The 15,000-nt window shown below is 24.4% G+C and overlaps 1 protein-coding gene across 5 annotated transcripts in view; it reads left to right on the forward strand.

Moving 5' to 3' along the window:
* Frmd5 (FERM domain containing) overlaps window positions 1-15,000 on the forward strand; it is an 85,392-nt gene that overhangs the window by 35,263 nt on the left and 35,129 nt on the right. For 3 of the 5 annotated variants that reach the window (XM_035865084.2, XM_035865085.2, XM_035865086.2), the window contains exons 3-4: window positions 9,163-9,205; window positions 13,752-13,928. In XM_035865084.2, the coding sequence (XP_035720977.1) occupies window positions 9,163-9,205; window positions 13,752-13,928 (220 nt within the window). The remainder of the gene's footprint in view (window positions 1-9,162; window positions 9,206-13,751; window positions 13,929-15,000) is intronic. The other 2 variants (XM_035865088.2, XM_085657522.1) reach the window with 2 other exon arrangements.

Genomic DNA, 15,000 nt, shown 5'->3' on the forward strand with positions numbered 1-15,000 from the left:
GCTCGAAACGCTCGAGGGTTCTCAAAAAGAAAATTCTTGCAAAGACGATGATGATGACGACGACATAGACGTGAAGAAAACGAGAGAAGTCTGCCGTCTTCTTTTCCTTTCCTATCTGTGTATCTTATTTCCATTCTGAATACAAAAAAAAAAAGAACTACTTTGCGATTAGACCGAAGCTTAGAAGTCACTCTAAAATTTAATTAATAGCTGTAATATTAAAACGTAATATCGCACCTTGGTCTGTTATTTTTTCTAATCTTCTAAATTATAATCTTTTGTTATTTCGATTTCTTTCTAGATTTCAAAGTAGCATTGATTTAAAGTAGTTGAAAAATAAGAAAAAATAGAAAAGAGATGGAAGGAGAGAGAATTTTTTAAATAAACCTATGTATTTTTATCATTGTTTGTCTTGTAACAATTTAAATGACAGAAAATAGAGAAAAATAGTGTTCGCAAATATGAAAGAAGAAAAAAAAAAAAAAAGAAAAACAAATGTTTGAAAAATGTTTGCTGGTTTTTCTTCTTTTTCTTTTCTTTTTTTCTTTCTTTTTCTTCTTTCTTTTTTTTTTTTTTAGACAAAGTTACGAATCTTTAAAATTTTCATTATTTACTAGTCTCACGATATATAAGACAGTACGTATAATGAATGAAAAATATTCATAGTATATATAATATTTAAAGATTTAATAATAAGATTAAAAAGCTTTGTTATGTTACATAGCGATTTTCATGAATGAATTAATATATAATATTAACTTTCATGCATGATATATTTTATATTTTATCAAGAAAAAAAAAAGAAAATGCTTTTTGAATGAATAATAATTAAAAAAAAAAAAAAAAAAAAAAAAAAAAATGAAAAATCTGAAACAAATATAAAACATGATGAAGATATTTTCATACACACGCACACATGCAAACACACATTAACATATGTTAAAATAATAGTAATAAGTATTACGTAGGTACACCACCAAAGAAAAATAAAAGATGAATGCTATATCTACAATTATTTTAAATATTTGTTGAATAATATTGATTGGATATGTGAATGAATAAAACAAAAAATGCAGAATGACCTTGGTTAGTCTACGTAATTGTATAATGTTATTTTAATAATTTCTAACAACAAAAGAATACTATATGTCACATCAATGATATACTATTGAAATTTAGGGTTAAATGCCAATGCAAAGAATTGAATTAATTATTAATAATTTATCCGGCTAGTACGATACCGTGTCTTCAACTTTTTGAATTTACCTTGAACTTGAAATGATCGAATCGTTTGAATACAATCGATTCATGACTCCACATTTTCTATTCGTTCTTCTTTATTTATTTTCTTTTACTTTGCTAATAACTATAAATGTCGACCTTTCGGTATCTCTTGTTAATTATTTTTTTGTCGTTTGAATTTCTTTTTTCTTCTTCTTTTTTCTTGTTTTTGTTTACCACTTATTAAATTTACAAATTTCCTAATTGTTCGTTCAGTACTTTTCTTTCTCATTGTGCTCGTAAATACAAGCAATAAAAGGTAAATAAAAAAATGAGTCTTCTTTTTTAATGAGGTGGAAAAAATAGAAAGAAAAAGAGAAAAGGAATAAATAAATAAAACTTGTGAAGAAGTCAGTGAAATTGATGAGACATATACACATACGGGTACAAGAAATAAACGAATAGATAGGTAGAAAAAAAAGAATATTTAAATTTTTTAAAATTAAATTTCTGATTGGAATGCACAGTGTAAAAAGACAGAAAGAAATGGATAATGGAAAATGGAAAATAAAAGTAAATATTTACGATTAATATTCTTGATTTAATTTCTAAATTATCGATATAATTCATATGCATACACACATACATTAAGTGTCAGTATAGTCTATCACATTTTCTTAGAATTTTCTCGGAAAGGGAACGATGAATCCAATTCAGATATTCATACTAGCGCGCTACTTCGCTGATAATTAATTGCTACGTCCTACTAATTGCAAAGCTCCTTATCTCTTCTTCGAAAGAGGATGTCGGTTCGTTAGTAGACGTTACTTGAAATTCAATCGTCGAGAAAGAAAATAAAAAAGAGAATATTTATTATTTAAGACACAATGATCTTGCACTATGATTTCTCATTTTAGTATTATTATATTAATTTTTTTAATCGATTCTCCAATAATTATTAATATCAATAATAATAATAATTTTAAAGAATTATTTTCGTTAATTTATTTAAATTATTATCACAATACAATTGTATATTGTATTTTATTTTTTGTATATAGTTCAATTGAATAATTATTAATATCATTAATTATCATTTCATTCCGTTTTAACGCTAATTAATAATTATTTTTATTAATTATTAATATTAATGTTCTATATGGTTATATAATTAATACAATATTTTTTATATATCACATTTCATCGATTAGTGTTATGTATATATATATATATATATACTTTATTTTTTTTTAATTTAAGTTAATTTTTAATATAATTATTAATATTATAAAAATATCATTTATAATTTTCAATTAATATTAATGAATAATTATTATTAAATTAAACTAAATAACAAAATATATATATATATATGTATATAAAATAAAGTAAAATTTAAAAAACAAAAAAAAACTGAAATTATTAATGCCAATGAATAATGATTAAATAAAAACAGATTCGTTATTCGATTTATATGGAAACATATAAAATATGACGATGTGAAAGAGTTATATGGAAACATATAAAATATGACGAAGTTGGCAAAAGTAGTAAAAATTTCGAGAAGGACGAATACTCGAAGGGAACGAAGTTCATGTTGGTTGGAAAAGTTTTGATGATTTGACGATCGCTAAATCGCTTCGTTACTTTTCATGCAGGAGCCCTCTTCTTGCGAGTCGATTCATAATAATCCTTAAAGATTCCTTAAGAGTTAGCACACACGTACATACACACATAGTGTCTCATAGAGTCAAGAAAGTTTTATCATTTGTGGTACTTTTATCCAAGAGGAGAAAAAACTCTTCTTGCCTTCTCTCTTTTATCTCTCTCTCTCTCTCTCTCCCTCTCTCTCTCTTTCTCTCTTTTTCTCTCTTTCGTTAGTCTGTTCAAGAGTACGCTCTAAGACTCGGAAAAAAATCAATATTGTCAGCCTAGACATCCGCAGACATTCGTCACCTTCTTAAAGATTAATCTCACTGCACTCTTGATACGTGTACTGGATCACATCCTTTCTCTTTCTCCCTCTCTTTCTCTCTCTCTCTCTCTCTCTCTCTCTCTCTCTCTCTTTGTCTATCTTTCTTTCTATCTCTACCTTTACCTTGTTCAGTATATATTCAAAGTAACCTCGAATATCATCTTTATCCTACATTTTGTTGACAAATTAATTTTTATCTATTATATATTATATTATATTATCAGTTCATCTAGTTTGAAAATTTTTTATTAATTATGTCATATATAACATTTGTTTCGTATTTGTATTGTAAAGAAATTAAAAAAGATTTAAAAGAAACATCGTTGACTCGCATACATTTTTTTTTTCTTTTCTTTTCCTTTCTTTTCTTTCCTTTTCTTTTTATCAAGTCTCTCTTCATTCTTGATTTATTTGTTATTTCAATATTAAAATTTTCAAAAGAGTTCATTGGAAATAAAAGTTTTCTCTTTTTTTTTTCTTTTTTTCTTTTCTATATATAGATATACATAAATCACTGTATTTTTATTCATATTGATGTCGTGAAAAGAGAACGACACGAATGTTTTAAGATAAATTAAATTTTTATTTCGTTCCTTCATTTTTTATTTCAACATGAGAGAATTATTTTGGAAAAAATATTTTTTTTCCATTAAATCGTATACTTTATTCATATTCGTGTTCTAAATAAATTGCTAATATTTTAGACATTTATTAATATTTATTTCGTTTTTTTTCCATTAGTTATTTCAATAATTTTTCTGATGTTCATCGGATAAAAATGTTTATTCATTTATTAACATTATTTTATTAGATAGTAAAATTAATAATACTATAATATTATATACATATATATATATATATATATATATATATATATATATATTATATTTCTATTCTCTTTTTCTTTTATTAAAAGGACTTGTTAAAGAAATGATAAAGAAAACTCCTGTTAACATCTCGTAACGAATGAGGAAATGATTGTATTGATTTTATACCTTTCTATTTCCGACATTTCTATTAGTTTAATCGATGAAAAAGTGAATCAATGTTTTTCTTTCGAAAAATTATAACACATACGATCAATGCGATAATCCTTTAATGTTCATACTTCCTTTTTTGTTTTTTTTTTTTTTATATTAATATAAAAAAAAATGTATTATACTAGCTCTATTAAGATAAATTAATTAATTAATAATATATTATAACGATATTTTTTTTCTTTTCTTTTTTTCTTTCTTCTTTTTTTTTGGGGGGGGGGGAATTATTAAGGAGAAAGGTATTAACTGTTAAATAAATATGAATGAAAAAATTATATCTATTTATTATTAAAAAATTAAAACAAAATTAATTTATTGCTTAATTTATATTGCAATGATTTAATTATATGAATTTATTAATATATTCTATTTCTGCAAAAATATACGTATATATATGTATATATATGTAAGATTGAATTGTAATTGCTATATATAATATTTTTAAATTATTAATCAAAATGATTTTATTGTTATCTTAAATTCTTAAAGTCAATTATCCGTATCTCGTTCGTATTCGAAACAGATAAGAAAACAGAAACAAGAAAGTTCTTCATTCGCTCAGTTCTGAATTTGACATAGAATTTCAAAGGCGGAAACCATGAATACTCGAGGTTGCCATCTCATGGTCGAGGAAATTATAACGGAATTTGCAAACCACAAAGCAAAACCTTTTGTTACTGAGCTTTCAACGTCACTGATGTTTACAATTTCTCAGTTTGATACGAATCCAACTGTTTTTATTGTTACAACTAACGAAAATTTATTTTCTTCCTTTCTAAATCAGTTATTATTTTGAAAAGTAATATAATAGTTTAATTTAAGCATAATAATTGGAAAGAAAATTGAATTATAAAAGTATTTATCTTATTCATATTTATCGTACACACACACACACACATACACATATATATATATATATATATTTTATTATATTCTGTATTTTATTATTATTATTATTATTATTATTTAAAAAGGAATTGAAACAAAATTTAATTAAAAATAGCTCTGTTAGTTTATTTTTCTTTTCATTATATTTTATTATATTACACATGTATATATTTTATTATAAAATATAATTTTCTATAAATATTATATTCAAATATAATATCATATATATTTATTTATAAATAATATTAAATTCACATACAGACAAACAATTCGTTTCCGTGTAAAGAGAAATTTTTTTTTTATTAAATAACTTTTTTTATTTCTCTCTCTATTGATAAAAAGAGAGAGAGAGAGTCGAGATTGGAAATCTATTCAGAATACGTCGGCATATTTTTAATAAAACTGGTGAAGTCTATTTTTGGAAAGATAGTTCGATTCGGCAATATTCGACGGAATAGAACTACCGAGAAGAGTGGAAGAGATGAAAGAGTCAGTTACGTTATTAACAGAGCCTCTTGTGATATATATCAAAGTCGAACATTATCGAGAAACAACCTAGATCAGAGTGAAACATTTTTAATGGAAACTTCTTCAACTACAAAATGTTTTATTTTCCTTTCTATTTCTTCTAACATTTTTGAAGAATAGTAGCTTCGAAAAATAATTTTTAACCATTAAATTTGATTTGCAAAATTTACAAAACTTATTAATATTTAATATAGTTTAATAAATAATCATATTTATTAAATTGTTATAATACAAATTATTGATTTATAAAATTATTGTTATATTATAAATCAATAACAATCTAGAATTTTTGTTGGACAAAATAAGATGAATCTTGTATGTAAGAATTTGTTTATAGAAATTGTTAATTAATTATAAACAATGAGCTGAAACAATAGAGAAAATTGTGCTCTTTAAAATGGTGTTCGATTCAAATTTTTATGACTTTTAGTTCCGGAAATATTCCCATATACTTAAATATAACTATTAATAATTTAAAAATTGTTTATTCAATAAAAAATTAATTTGTTAATTAATTACTTATTAATTTATTGTAATTTTATAAATCATTCGCAATCTGAATTTTTTGTTGGCAAAATAAAACGAATTTAATTCGTATGAATTTGTTTATAGAAATTGTTTATAACAAATAGTTAATTAATTATAAACAATAGGGCAAAAAATAGAGAAACATCTGCCCTTTAAAATGGTACCTGAATCATGTTTTTACGATTTTTTGTTTCGGAGATATTCTCAAGTAAATGGAAGACATTACGTTAAAAATTACCTACATAATTTCATTCAATTAGCTCGATGACACACTGACCCATATAAATTCCAAGAATTTACTCGGTCTTACTACTACTACTACTAGTACTACTACTACTACTACTATTACTATGAACAGCTGTACCATGCGAATTATGAATGGAAATCTTTCGAAAGCGATATTTTCGAAACGGAATGTCGTAGAAACTTGAAACCAACACCATTTTCAAGATTAATTTATTCTTTATTTATTTAAATATTGCAATAATATTGTTATAATAAAATCGATTTTGTTAATAACTTTTTTAAATTGAATTTTTTCTTCTCGGAATTATCCTCATAAATTTTTTTTTCTTTTTCCAATGAAGACATAACTATTACAAAATTATTTATAAAATTATTTATTATAATTATACAATTTTTATTTTGTTTATTTATTAATATTACTTTGTTTTACTTTATTTTATTATTAATAGAAGATCTATTGATAGTTGATAATATACATACAAAATAGAAAGATCAAAAACTCGATAGATTTTTTGTTTTCTTAATGAGGACTTTGCTCTTATTCCTATGCTTACTTTGCACTTGTCCTTGCGATAACTCTGTCCTAACTCTGTTCTAACACTGCGTTAACATTACATCGTTATTATACGTAAGCGCAAGTCTTTCAGTCTATGTACTCTTGATGAGTTAATAATTATAAAGAATATGTGATGTATAAGTTTCTTCGAAAATTAGATAAATTCATAATTGAAAGTTAATACGCAGACACATATACACATACTCACATACGCACACACATTGTGTTATTTTTAGATACGATACTTAAAGTGTATCTTATTAGTTCTGACTGTGTTAATAAACATTAAATATGGGACATTCTTTACGTTTTAAGGACATAACAAGAGACATAATTCGGCGTCGTGCATTTTTTAAGCTTTTCAAATAATCATTTATACACTGATTAAATTAATTCATGATATATAAGAAGAATAAATCTCGAAAGAAAATTTTTCTTAGATATATCAAAATTTTTATTTATTATCGATAAAAAAAATTGGTTAAACGATAAGAATTAAAATGAAGGAGGTCAAACATTTATTTTGATGTTTATCTACATTTATTTTCGATGTGCCTGCTTCTTATGGCGGTCTATCAGGATAATTGTCTGTTAACATGCAACAGTACACTTAATAGCAAATTATTGTCGAAAATGTACCGTGTATACTGCACATAAAATAAGGGCCGATATTATATTATTTTGTAAACTTCGCTTAATAGATAAGGAAAATTAATGCTTTTCATAAAGCAAAATGTTTTCATGATTATTCGTATTAAAAATCTATTATTATAATAGTTTTACGATAGAAAAATAATGAAAGAAATTTAATCACGTAAAATGAAAATTATCTATACATAGAAAGAAAAAAAAAAGAAAAGAAAAGAAAAGAAAAGAAAATATAAGATTATTAATAATAATTCAATTATTGAATTTAAAATTTGTAATATCGATCGAATTTTCAATATAACGCAAAATGTCTAGGGTATAGTTGGTCAGATATAGTTAATGATATCCTCAGACGTCCTTTGTGAGGGCGCAATCCCTCGAGACGAAGTTAGATCGATCGCGTTAACAGAACTCGTGGTCGTGCTGTCTCGAGTACTCTCCATAATCACACCATTTACTTCGTATCCTTTGGTTCCTATCATTCTTCAATGAGAGTATTTCGACAATAATTCGATTTAATTAATCGGCTTAAATATAATAAATATTTTAGACTTATATATTATCAAACTTTATCACAATTTTTCCGAAATTAATTTAAATATTATGTTAACTAACTATTTTATTTATATATAAGTAACAAAAATATATATATATATATATACATAAAAATATTAATGAAATATAAATAATATGTAATATATAATATATAATAATAATATATATAATAAATAATACAATATATATTTATATACATATATTATATAGTTTATATAAATTAATAAATAATATATAAAATATTATAACCATTTAGTAATTAACGAATGTATACATATACATATAAGAATTATGACAGATTTAAAATGTTAAATTAGTTAAATTTTATAAATGAAAAAATTTAATGTAAAAAATTTATATAAATGTACAATATTGTATATAATAAAAATTCATCTTCAATAGGATTGGAAGTCGATTTAGTTGTCACAATTAACATGCTCAAGTGTTTTCTATTTATTGCTTTTCGCATTAAACGCGAAAGCATCTCGGTAAGATCTCATTTAACGGATGGCTCGGGTACTCATCAGGCTGGCGTTCACCATTCGTGTCAATGCGCGAGAATTGCTTTGCGCCTCGAAAGATCCCAACAGCGTGGAATAAATAATCATGTTTGCGAGACAATCTTGAAAATGGTCGATCGATGTACTTATATATATTTCTACGTGCATAAGTACCTATAGTATTCTAAATAGTATACTATAATATATATATATTTTATATATATATATATATATATATATACATATTACTCTGTATTTTATATATATATATATATATATATATATATATATATATATAAAATATGTAGATTTTACCATATTATACCATATGAATAGTATATAGATTAGTATATTATGTTATATTACTATATAAGAAATATTTATATATTATATATATTCTGTCAGCACTGTTAGATAATTAGATAAACTATTACATATAATTAGATAAATTATTCATTCTAATTATACTATAATTTTCAGCATTGGCTGGATCTGGGGAAAACAGCGATCAAACAGGTGAAAGGTTGGTACTAATATTAAATTTATTATTCCGTTTTAACTAAAATTAATCGATCGATCGAAAAGACATAGATATATTCTATAGATATTTTCATCTTCTTATTGTCAGTACAAATAAGTAATATATGAGTTATAATTTATAAATAGCTCTCTTTTTCTCTCTCTTTTTTTTCTTTCTCTTTTTTGTCATATGAAACACATATCAGACAAAAATTTGCGTTCGTTGAAAAAATATTGAATCTTATGATGACAATTAAAAATGTAAAAAATAAAAAGAGAAAAGATAACGATCATAATAATAAAAAATTAAAAAAGAAAAAGTAGGTTAGTCGTAATCACGCTGTTATTGTTATTGTTGTTATCGTTGTTTGAAAGATATGAAGGAAACAACTGTGCGATGACCGAGAGTTCGATCGCTAAGTCGAGACACTCTGTCTCTCTCCTTATATATAACCAATTACGTTGGGTCGATGTCAAATGAAAGTTTTAGATGGGTACGACCCTGTACACACAGATTTTTACTTTATTTTCCACGATCGTTTCTAGATCCACAAATTATGTCGAATGAATAAAAACATCGATTATTTTACAAATTTTAAATATCAATCTCAAAAATTTTTTTTTTATCGAATTATAATAATCTCTACGTATCTGTGTTGAACGGTGTCTTCAATATCTTATTATTAAATTAGAATAGGAACTGTGATTTATAAACTTGTTTTTGTTTAATCCAATTAGAAATTAAATTTTTGAAAATTGTTCATTTATTTATTTATTTTTCTTTATAAAATTAATTGAAACAAAAATGTAATTATTCATAAAGGATAATAAATGTATAATAAATGTTTTTACATTATTAACAACAATAAATTTAATTGGGATACTTAAACGTTTATTGTTCTTTTTATATAAGTAGAGAAATATTTTGTGGACTGTTTTTTTTTTTTCTTTTTCTTTTTTGTCTAATTAAAACACATATTTCTCTTTGTTTCTGAACAAAGAATTTGTCCTTTTAATCAGAAATCTTTGTTTTTTTTTCGAAGAAAGACTGATTTTTTTCTTTTCTTTTTTTTTTTAATCAAGATATCGAAACATTTGTTATTATTTTTACGTCAAATTAAAAGTATCGTTAAGAAATGAAAAATTATTATTATGTCTTTTTTTTTCTTTCTTTTTCCATTTCTCTAATTAAAATTGTTCTATGGAACACTAGAGAAATATTCTTAGACTTTCAATAGTTGTTAAGAGATTTGAGTGTTCCTATTTAAATGTCCCACATCCGAATCTTTTATATTCATCCAAGTGTAAATGTTTTTCAAGTTGCAGGTAGTCTATTGGATATCTAGTACATATGTAGGTACATAAGATACATAAGTTGACTGATCGAAATGCAAGAATTTTGTAAAACATGATATAGAGTTCAAATTTCGAATAAATTTTCCAAAAAGAATGATTTCACGTAGAAAACGTAAAAATTTAAAAAGAGAGAGAAAAAGTATGAGAGAAAGACAGAGAGAGAGAGAGAGAGAGAGAGAGAGAGGGACAGAGAGATAGCGAGAAAGAGAGAGAGAGAGAGAGAGAAAGAGAGAGATAATTGTTCAATTTTTATGTAAATAAATTTAATTTTCATTAATAAAAATTTATCATAATTTATCATTTAAACATTTTGTTTCTCTTTCTTTCATTCTCTCTCTCTCTCTCTCTCTCTCTCTCTCTCTCTTTCTCTTTTTCTCTCTCTTTTTCTCTCTCTTTTTCTCTCTCTCTCTCTCTCTCTCTTTCTCTCTTGATGAAAGCAATTGTGTATTTTTATGTTGAAAGGCAATTAATTACTCTTTACTTTTTCTTCTTTCCTTTAATTGAAAATAATTGTTTCACTATTGTACACACTATTGGGACATAATGGAAAAAGTTTTTTGATATTTTATTGTTCGTAATTATTTGTACAAAATTTGATTTTTTCCTTAATATTATTTATATTTTTTATATAATTTTATAGAAATATTTGAAATCACGTAGGAAATATTGGTTAGTTCTAGATCGGAGTATATGTATGCAAATATTGTAACAGCGATGGCGAACCCGTGAACTCATGAGAAAAGTTTGTTTCATCGTGATTTTTCAAAAAGTTTAACTAAAGTTGTGTTAATTAAAAAAGAAAAAAAATAAAAAAAGGATATCTTAAAATCATCCATTTAATTAATAGAATATATCGTCATTTATTTAGATTTTCTTTTTTAATAAAAATCTAGATATGTATGAATAATTGAATTATCTACATATATATGTGTCTGTCCGTGTGTGTGTGTGTGTGTGTGAATGTGGCAAAATTATTATCTGAAAAATATTTTCGTGTTAATTTTAACTTTGAAATAAAATCACATTATCTAATTTTTTTTTTTTTTTTTTTTTTTCTTTAACACGAACAATGTTTCATAGTTCGGTCAAATCGATGAAAAGCATTATGTTTATGACAGAGTTATATAATTTATTTACATGAATAGATCCTATCGATATAATAGAAAGAATTTGAAAGAAAATTTTGTAAACATACACTCGGTGGTATCTTAAGAGGATTTCCGAGAAACGTGTATGTTTACACAAAGTTATACAAACAAGGTCGAGGTAACTTCAAGACAGTCGTTAGTCAGCAGCCATAAGGAACAGTCACGTTTTTCTTTTCCCTTTTATGTAGTTGCGTGTATCTTTTACAGACCTAATATTTTTGCATATTATTGGATTTATTAGGGGATATTTTAGTCAATTATTTTTACGATTAATTATTCGAATATCGTTAAAGGATATATTATTATAATTTTTTGAGTATATAAATGATACTTATGTACATACATACGTACAAATTATATATTTCGTTTCGTACGTTATTTTAAGAAAAATGAGAATTATTAATGGAGAGATAATAGATTATTATTTTTCGTAATTTTTCGTAATTTGGACGAAAATTTATTGTCTCTTGCAATAAGTAGTACCTGAAGAATTTTGAAACTTGTGGAAGAACGAAAGATTATTGAAAATGATTCGTCGGCCAAGAGAGAAGAAAGAGAAAAAAAGAAAAAAAGAGAAGGGAAGATGGTTGAATTCGAATGATAGAATAAGAATAAAGTTTGAATATTTATTATTTGAGATTTTTGGCTCGCGTTTATTCTTCGGTCAGGTCCAGTTACGAAAACCTTTTCTATTCTTTCTATCAGGAATTTGTTTGTTTTTATTGCGTCGTTACGATTTTAGAAAAAAGGTTCACGCAATTTTATTTATTACACGCTCGTAATTTTTACTCGAACATTCGTATTACTCGATTTATGAGGTAATGTAATTGGTTTTTTTCCTTCTTTATCTTTTTTCTTTTTTTTCTTTCTTTTTTTTTTTTTTTATTTATTTTTAAACGCGTACCATGTTTTTCACAGCGTGGTCGAATCGTTGAAGAGCGTAACGCGTGTTAGTTTTGCATTTGTGGCATATATTATATGAAGAGACGTTTTTATTGATATGGTGAATGTTTCTTTCGTTTTTTTTTTTTTCTTTTTTTTTAGAAATGATTAAAAATAAAAATGTTAAATCTATTGGTTTGGTCTGAATAATATCGTTTACGTTAATTTTACGAGAGCCTTGATTGATAACTTCTCAACGTCGATTATTTCTTCGAAGTAGAAAGAATGAAATATGAGAAATAAAATTAATGGACGTCTAATATTGAACGTCAAGAAAATAATAGAAACGTAGTACATATAATATGTGTAGTTTAAATGTTATAAGAGAATCAATGATCTTATCATTCGGAAATGTTTATTTGCATTTATTTATATACATACGTATTATACATACGTACATAGCTATATCGAGTATTGTAACGTGATATTTAAATGATATTATTTACATCATTAATTAAATTAATGATATGATCGATTTAACAATTATATGTGTAGCTATCAATTTACGTCGAATATATTATAAAATTATTTTTATATCTTATCATTTGCTTCCTTTTTTGTTATTATGGATCGATTAAAAAATGAAGTATTTTTATATTTATTATTCTTTTTTCTTGTTTGTATTTTTGAAATCATTCAATTCGAATAATCGACCGAGGACTGGTCAAATGAAAGAATGTTTTTTTTCTTTAATTTTGATCCACCGGTTAAACAAAATTCATCATCACCGATATATATATATATATATATATATATATATATATATATATATATATATACCTGTTTTTTTTAAAACATACATTTTTTAAAACGCATATGTCCTGTTCTTTTCTTTTTCTTCTTTTTTAATTATTCAATTCAAATATTTGACCCAAGACTAATAAATAATAAGATATCTTTAATAAAATTTCTTTTTTCTTTGATTATGATCCACCGATAAAATAAAGTTCGCCATCACTGATACATATACATATGTATATATACATATGTGTTATTTAGCTTTAGCTTGAATCGTAGTATAAAATAATATTCGGTCAAGTAGGCATGTGGATATGTATTTCGAATCAGTAGCGTCCGGCTTCTCTCATCGTGACTATGTTCCAGACATGGACCCGATTTTGTTTAGCTTTCGCGTGAAATTCTATCCACCCGATCCTCTGCGGCTGAAGGAAGAGATTACGAAGTATCAAGTATACCAGCAACTGAAGAGGGACCTTCTTCATGGCCGATTGTACTGCAGTCCTGGTGAAGCTGCATTATTAGCAGCATGTATAGTCCAAAGTGAGTTATGCTATATATTTAACAAACTCATCTCTTCTATTACCTCTCATGATTATAATACAACTTATTGTATTTAACTTATCCAATAATTGATAATGGATAGATAAGTAGTTTATAACGATTAAATCTGATTGATTAAATATCATGTTTTTATTAATGAGTGAAACTCATTCATGATCAATATTACTTAACATTGACATTGATCAAATGAATAAACATAAATACTTTATATGGTATACTATTTGCAAATTGATATATAAAATACTTTTTTTTTTTTTTTTATAAATAGATTAATCTATTCAAGTATTAATTATGATTAAGATATAGTCTAACTTTATTTTTTTCCTTTTCTAAATCTGTTTATATTTGTATATAAAATAAATGGATCAGATAATTATTCAGGTATATTAACTCTGATCAATGTTAATTAACTTTGATAACTTAATGAAAATCTATGACATATTTCTTTTTTTTTTCTTTTTTTGTATTTGTTAAATTTATACACAAAATATTACTTCATTATAAATGATATAATACGTTCAAGTATTATCAAACCAACGTTATTTAATTTTTATATTAATCAAATAAAAATCAATGTTTCATTTTTTTACGTTCTTGATATATGAGAAAAATCATTTTTAACAAATAATTCATATTATCCATGTATTAACTTTGATTAATGTTACTTAAATAATTTTATACTTCATTTTATAAATATTTTAATAAACAAAATATTTTCCCATGAATACATAGAGATCATTTTTATCAGAGTATTAACTCTGAATCGATATTACTTATATAGCAATATATTTTATTTAAAAAATGTGTTAATGCTTGAACATAAAATATTTTCAAACGAATATATAGAGAATAGATTTTATTCAAATAAATATTAACCCTGTGATCAATTATTTTCATAATTGATCAATGGATCAATTTGTTCAATTATTAATTTTAATATACTGATATAATCAAGTGAGAAACATCGATTATGCCTTATTTTTATTTTATCAAATATTACATGTGAAATATTTTTATTAAACAAAAAAAGTCATCTAAGTATTGAACCCTG

The sequence above is a fragment of the Vespa mandarinia genome, chromosome 6, assembly GCF_050613455.1.
Source record: "Vespa mandarinia isolate Hongniang chromosome 6, ASM5061345v1, whole genome shotgun sequence".
Classification (NCBI taxonomy): domain Eukaryota; kingdom Metazoa; phylum Arthropoda; class Insecta; order Hymenoptera; family Vespidae; genus Vespa; species Vespa mandarinia.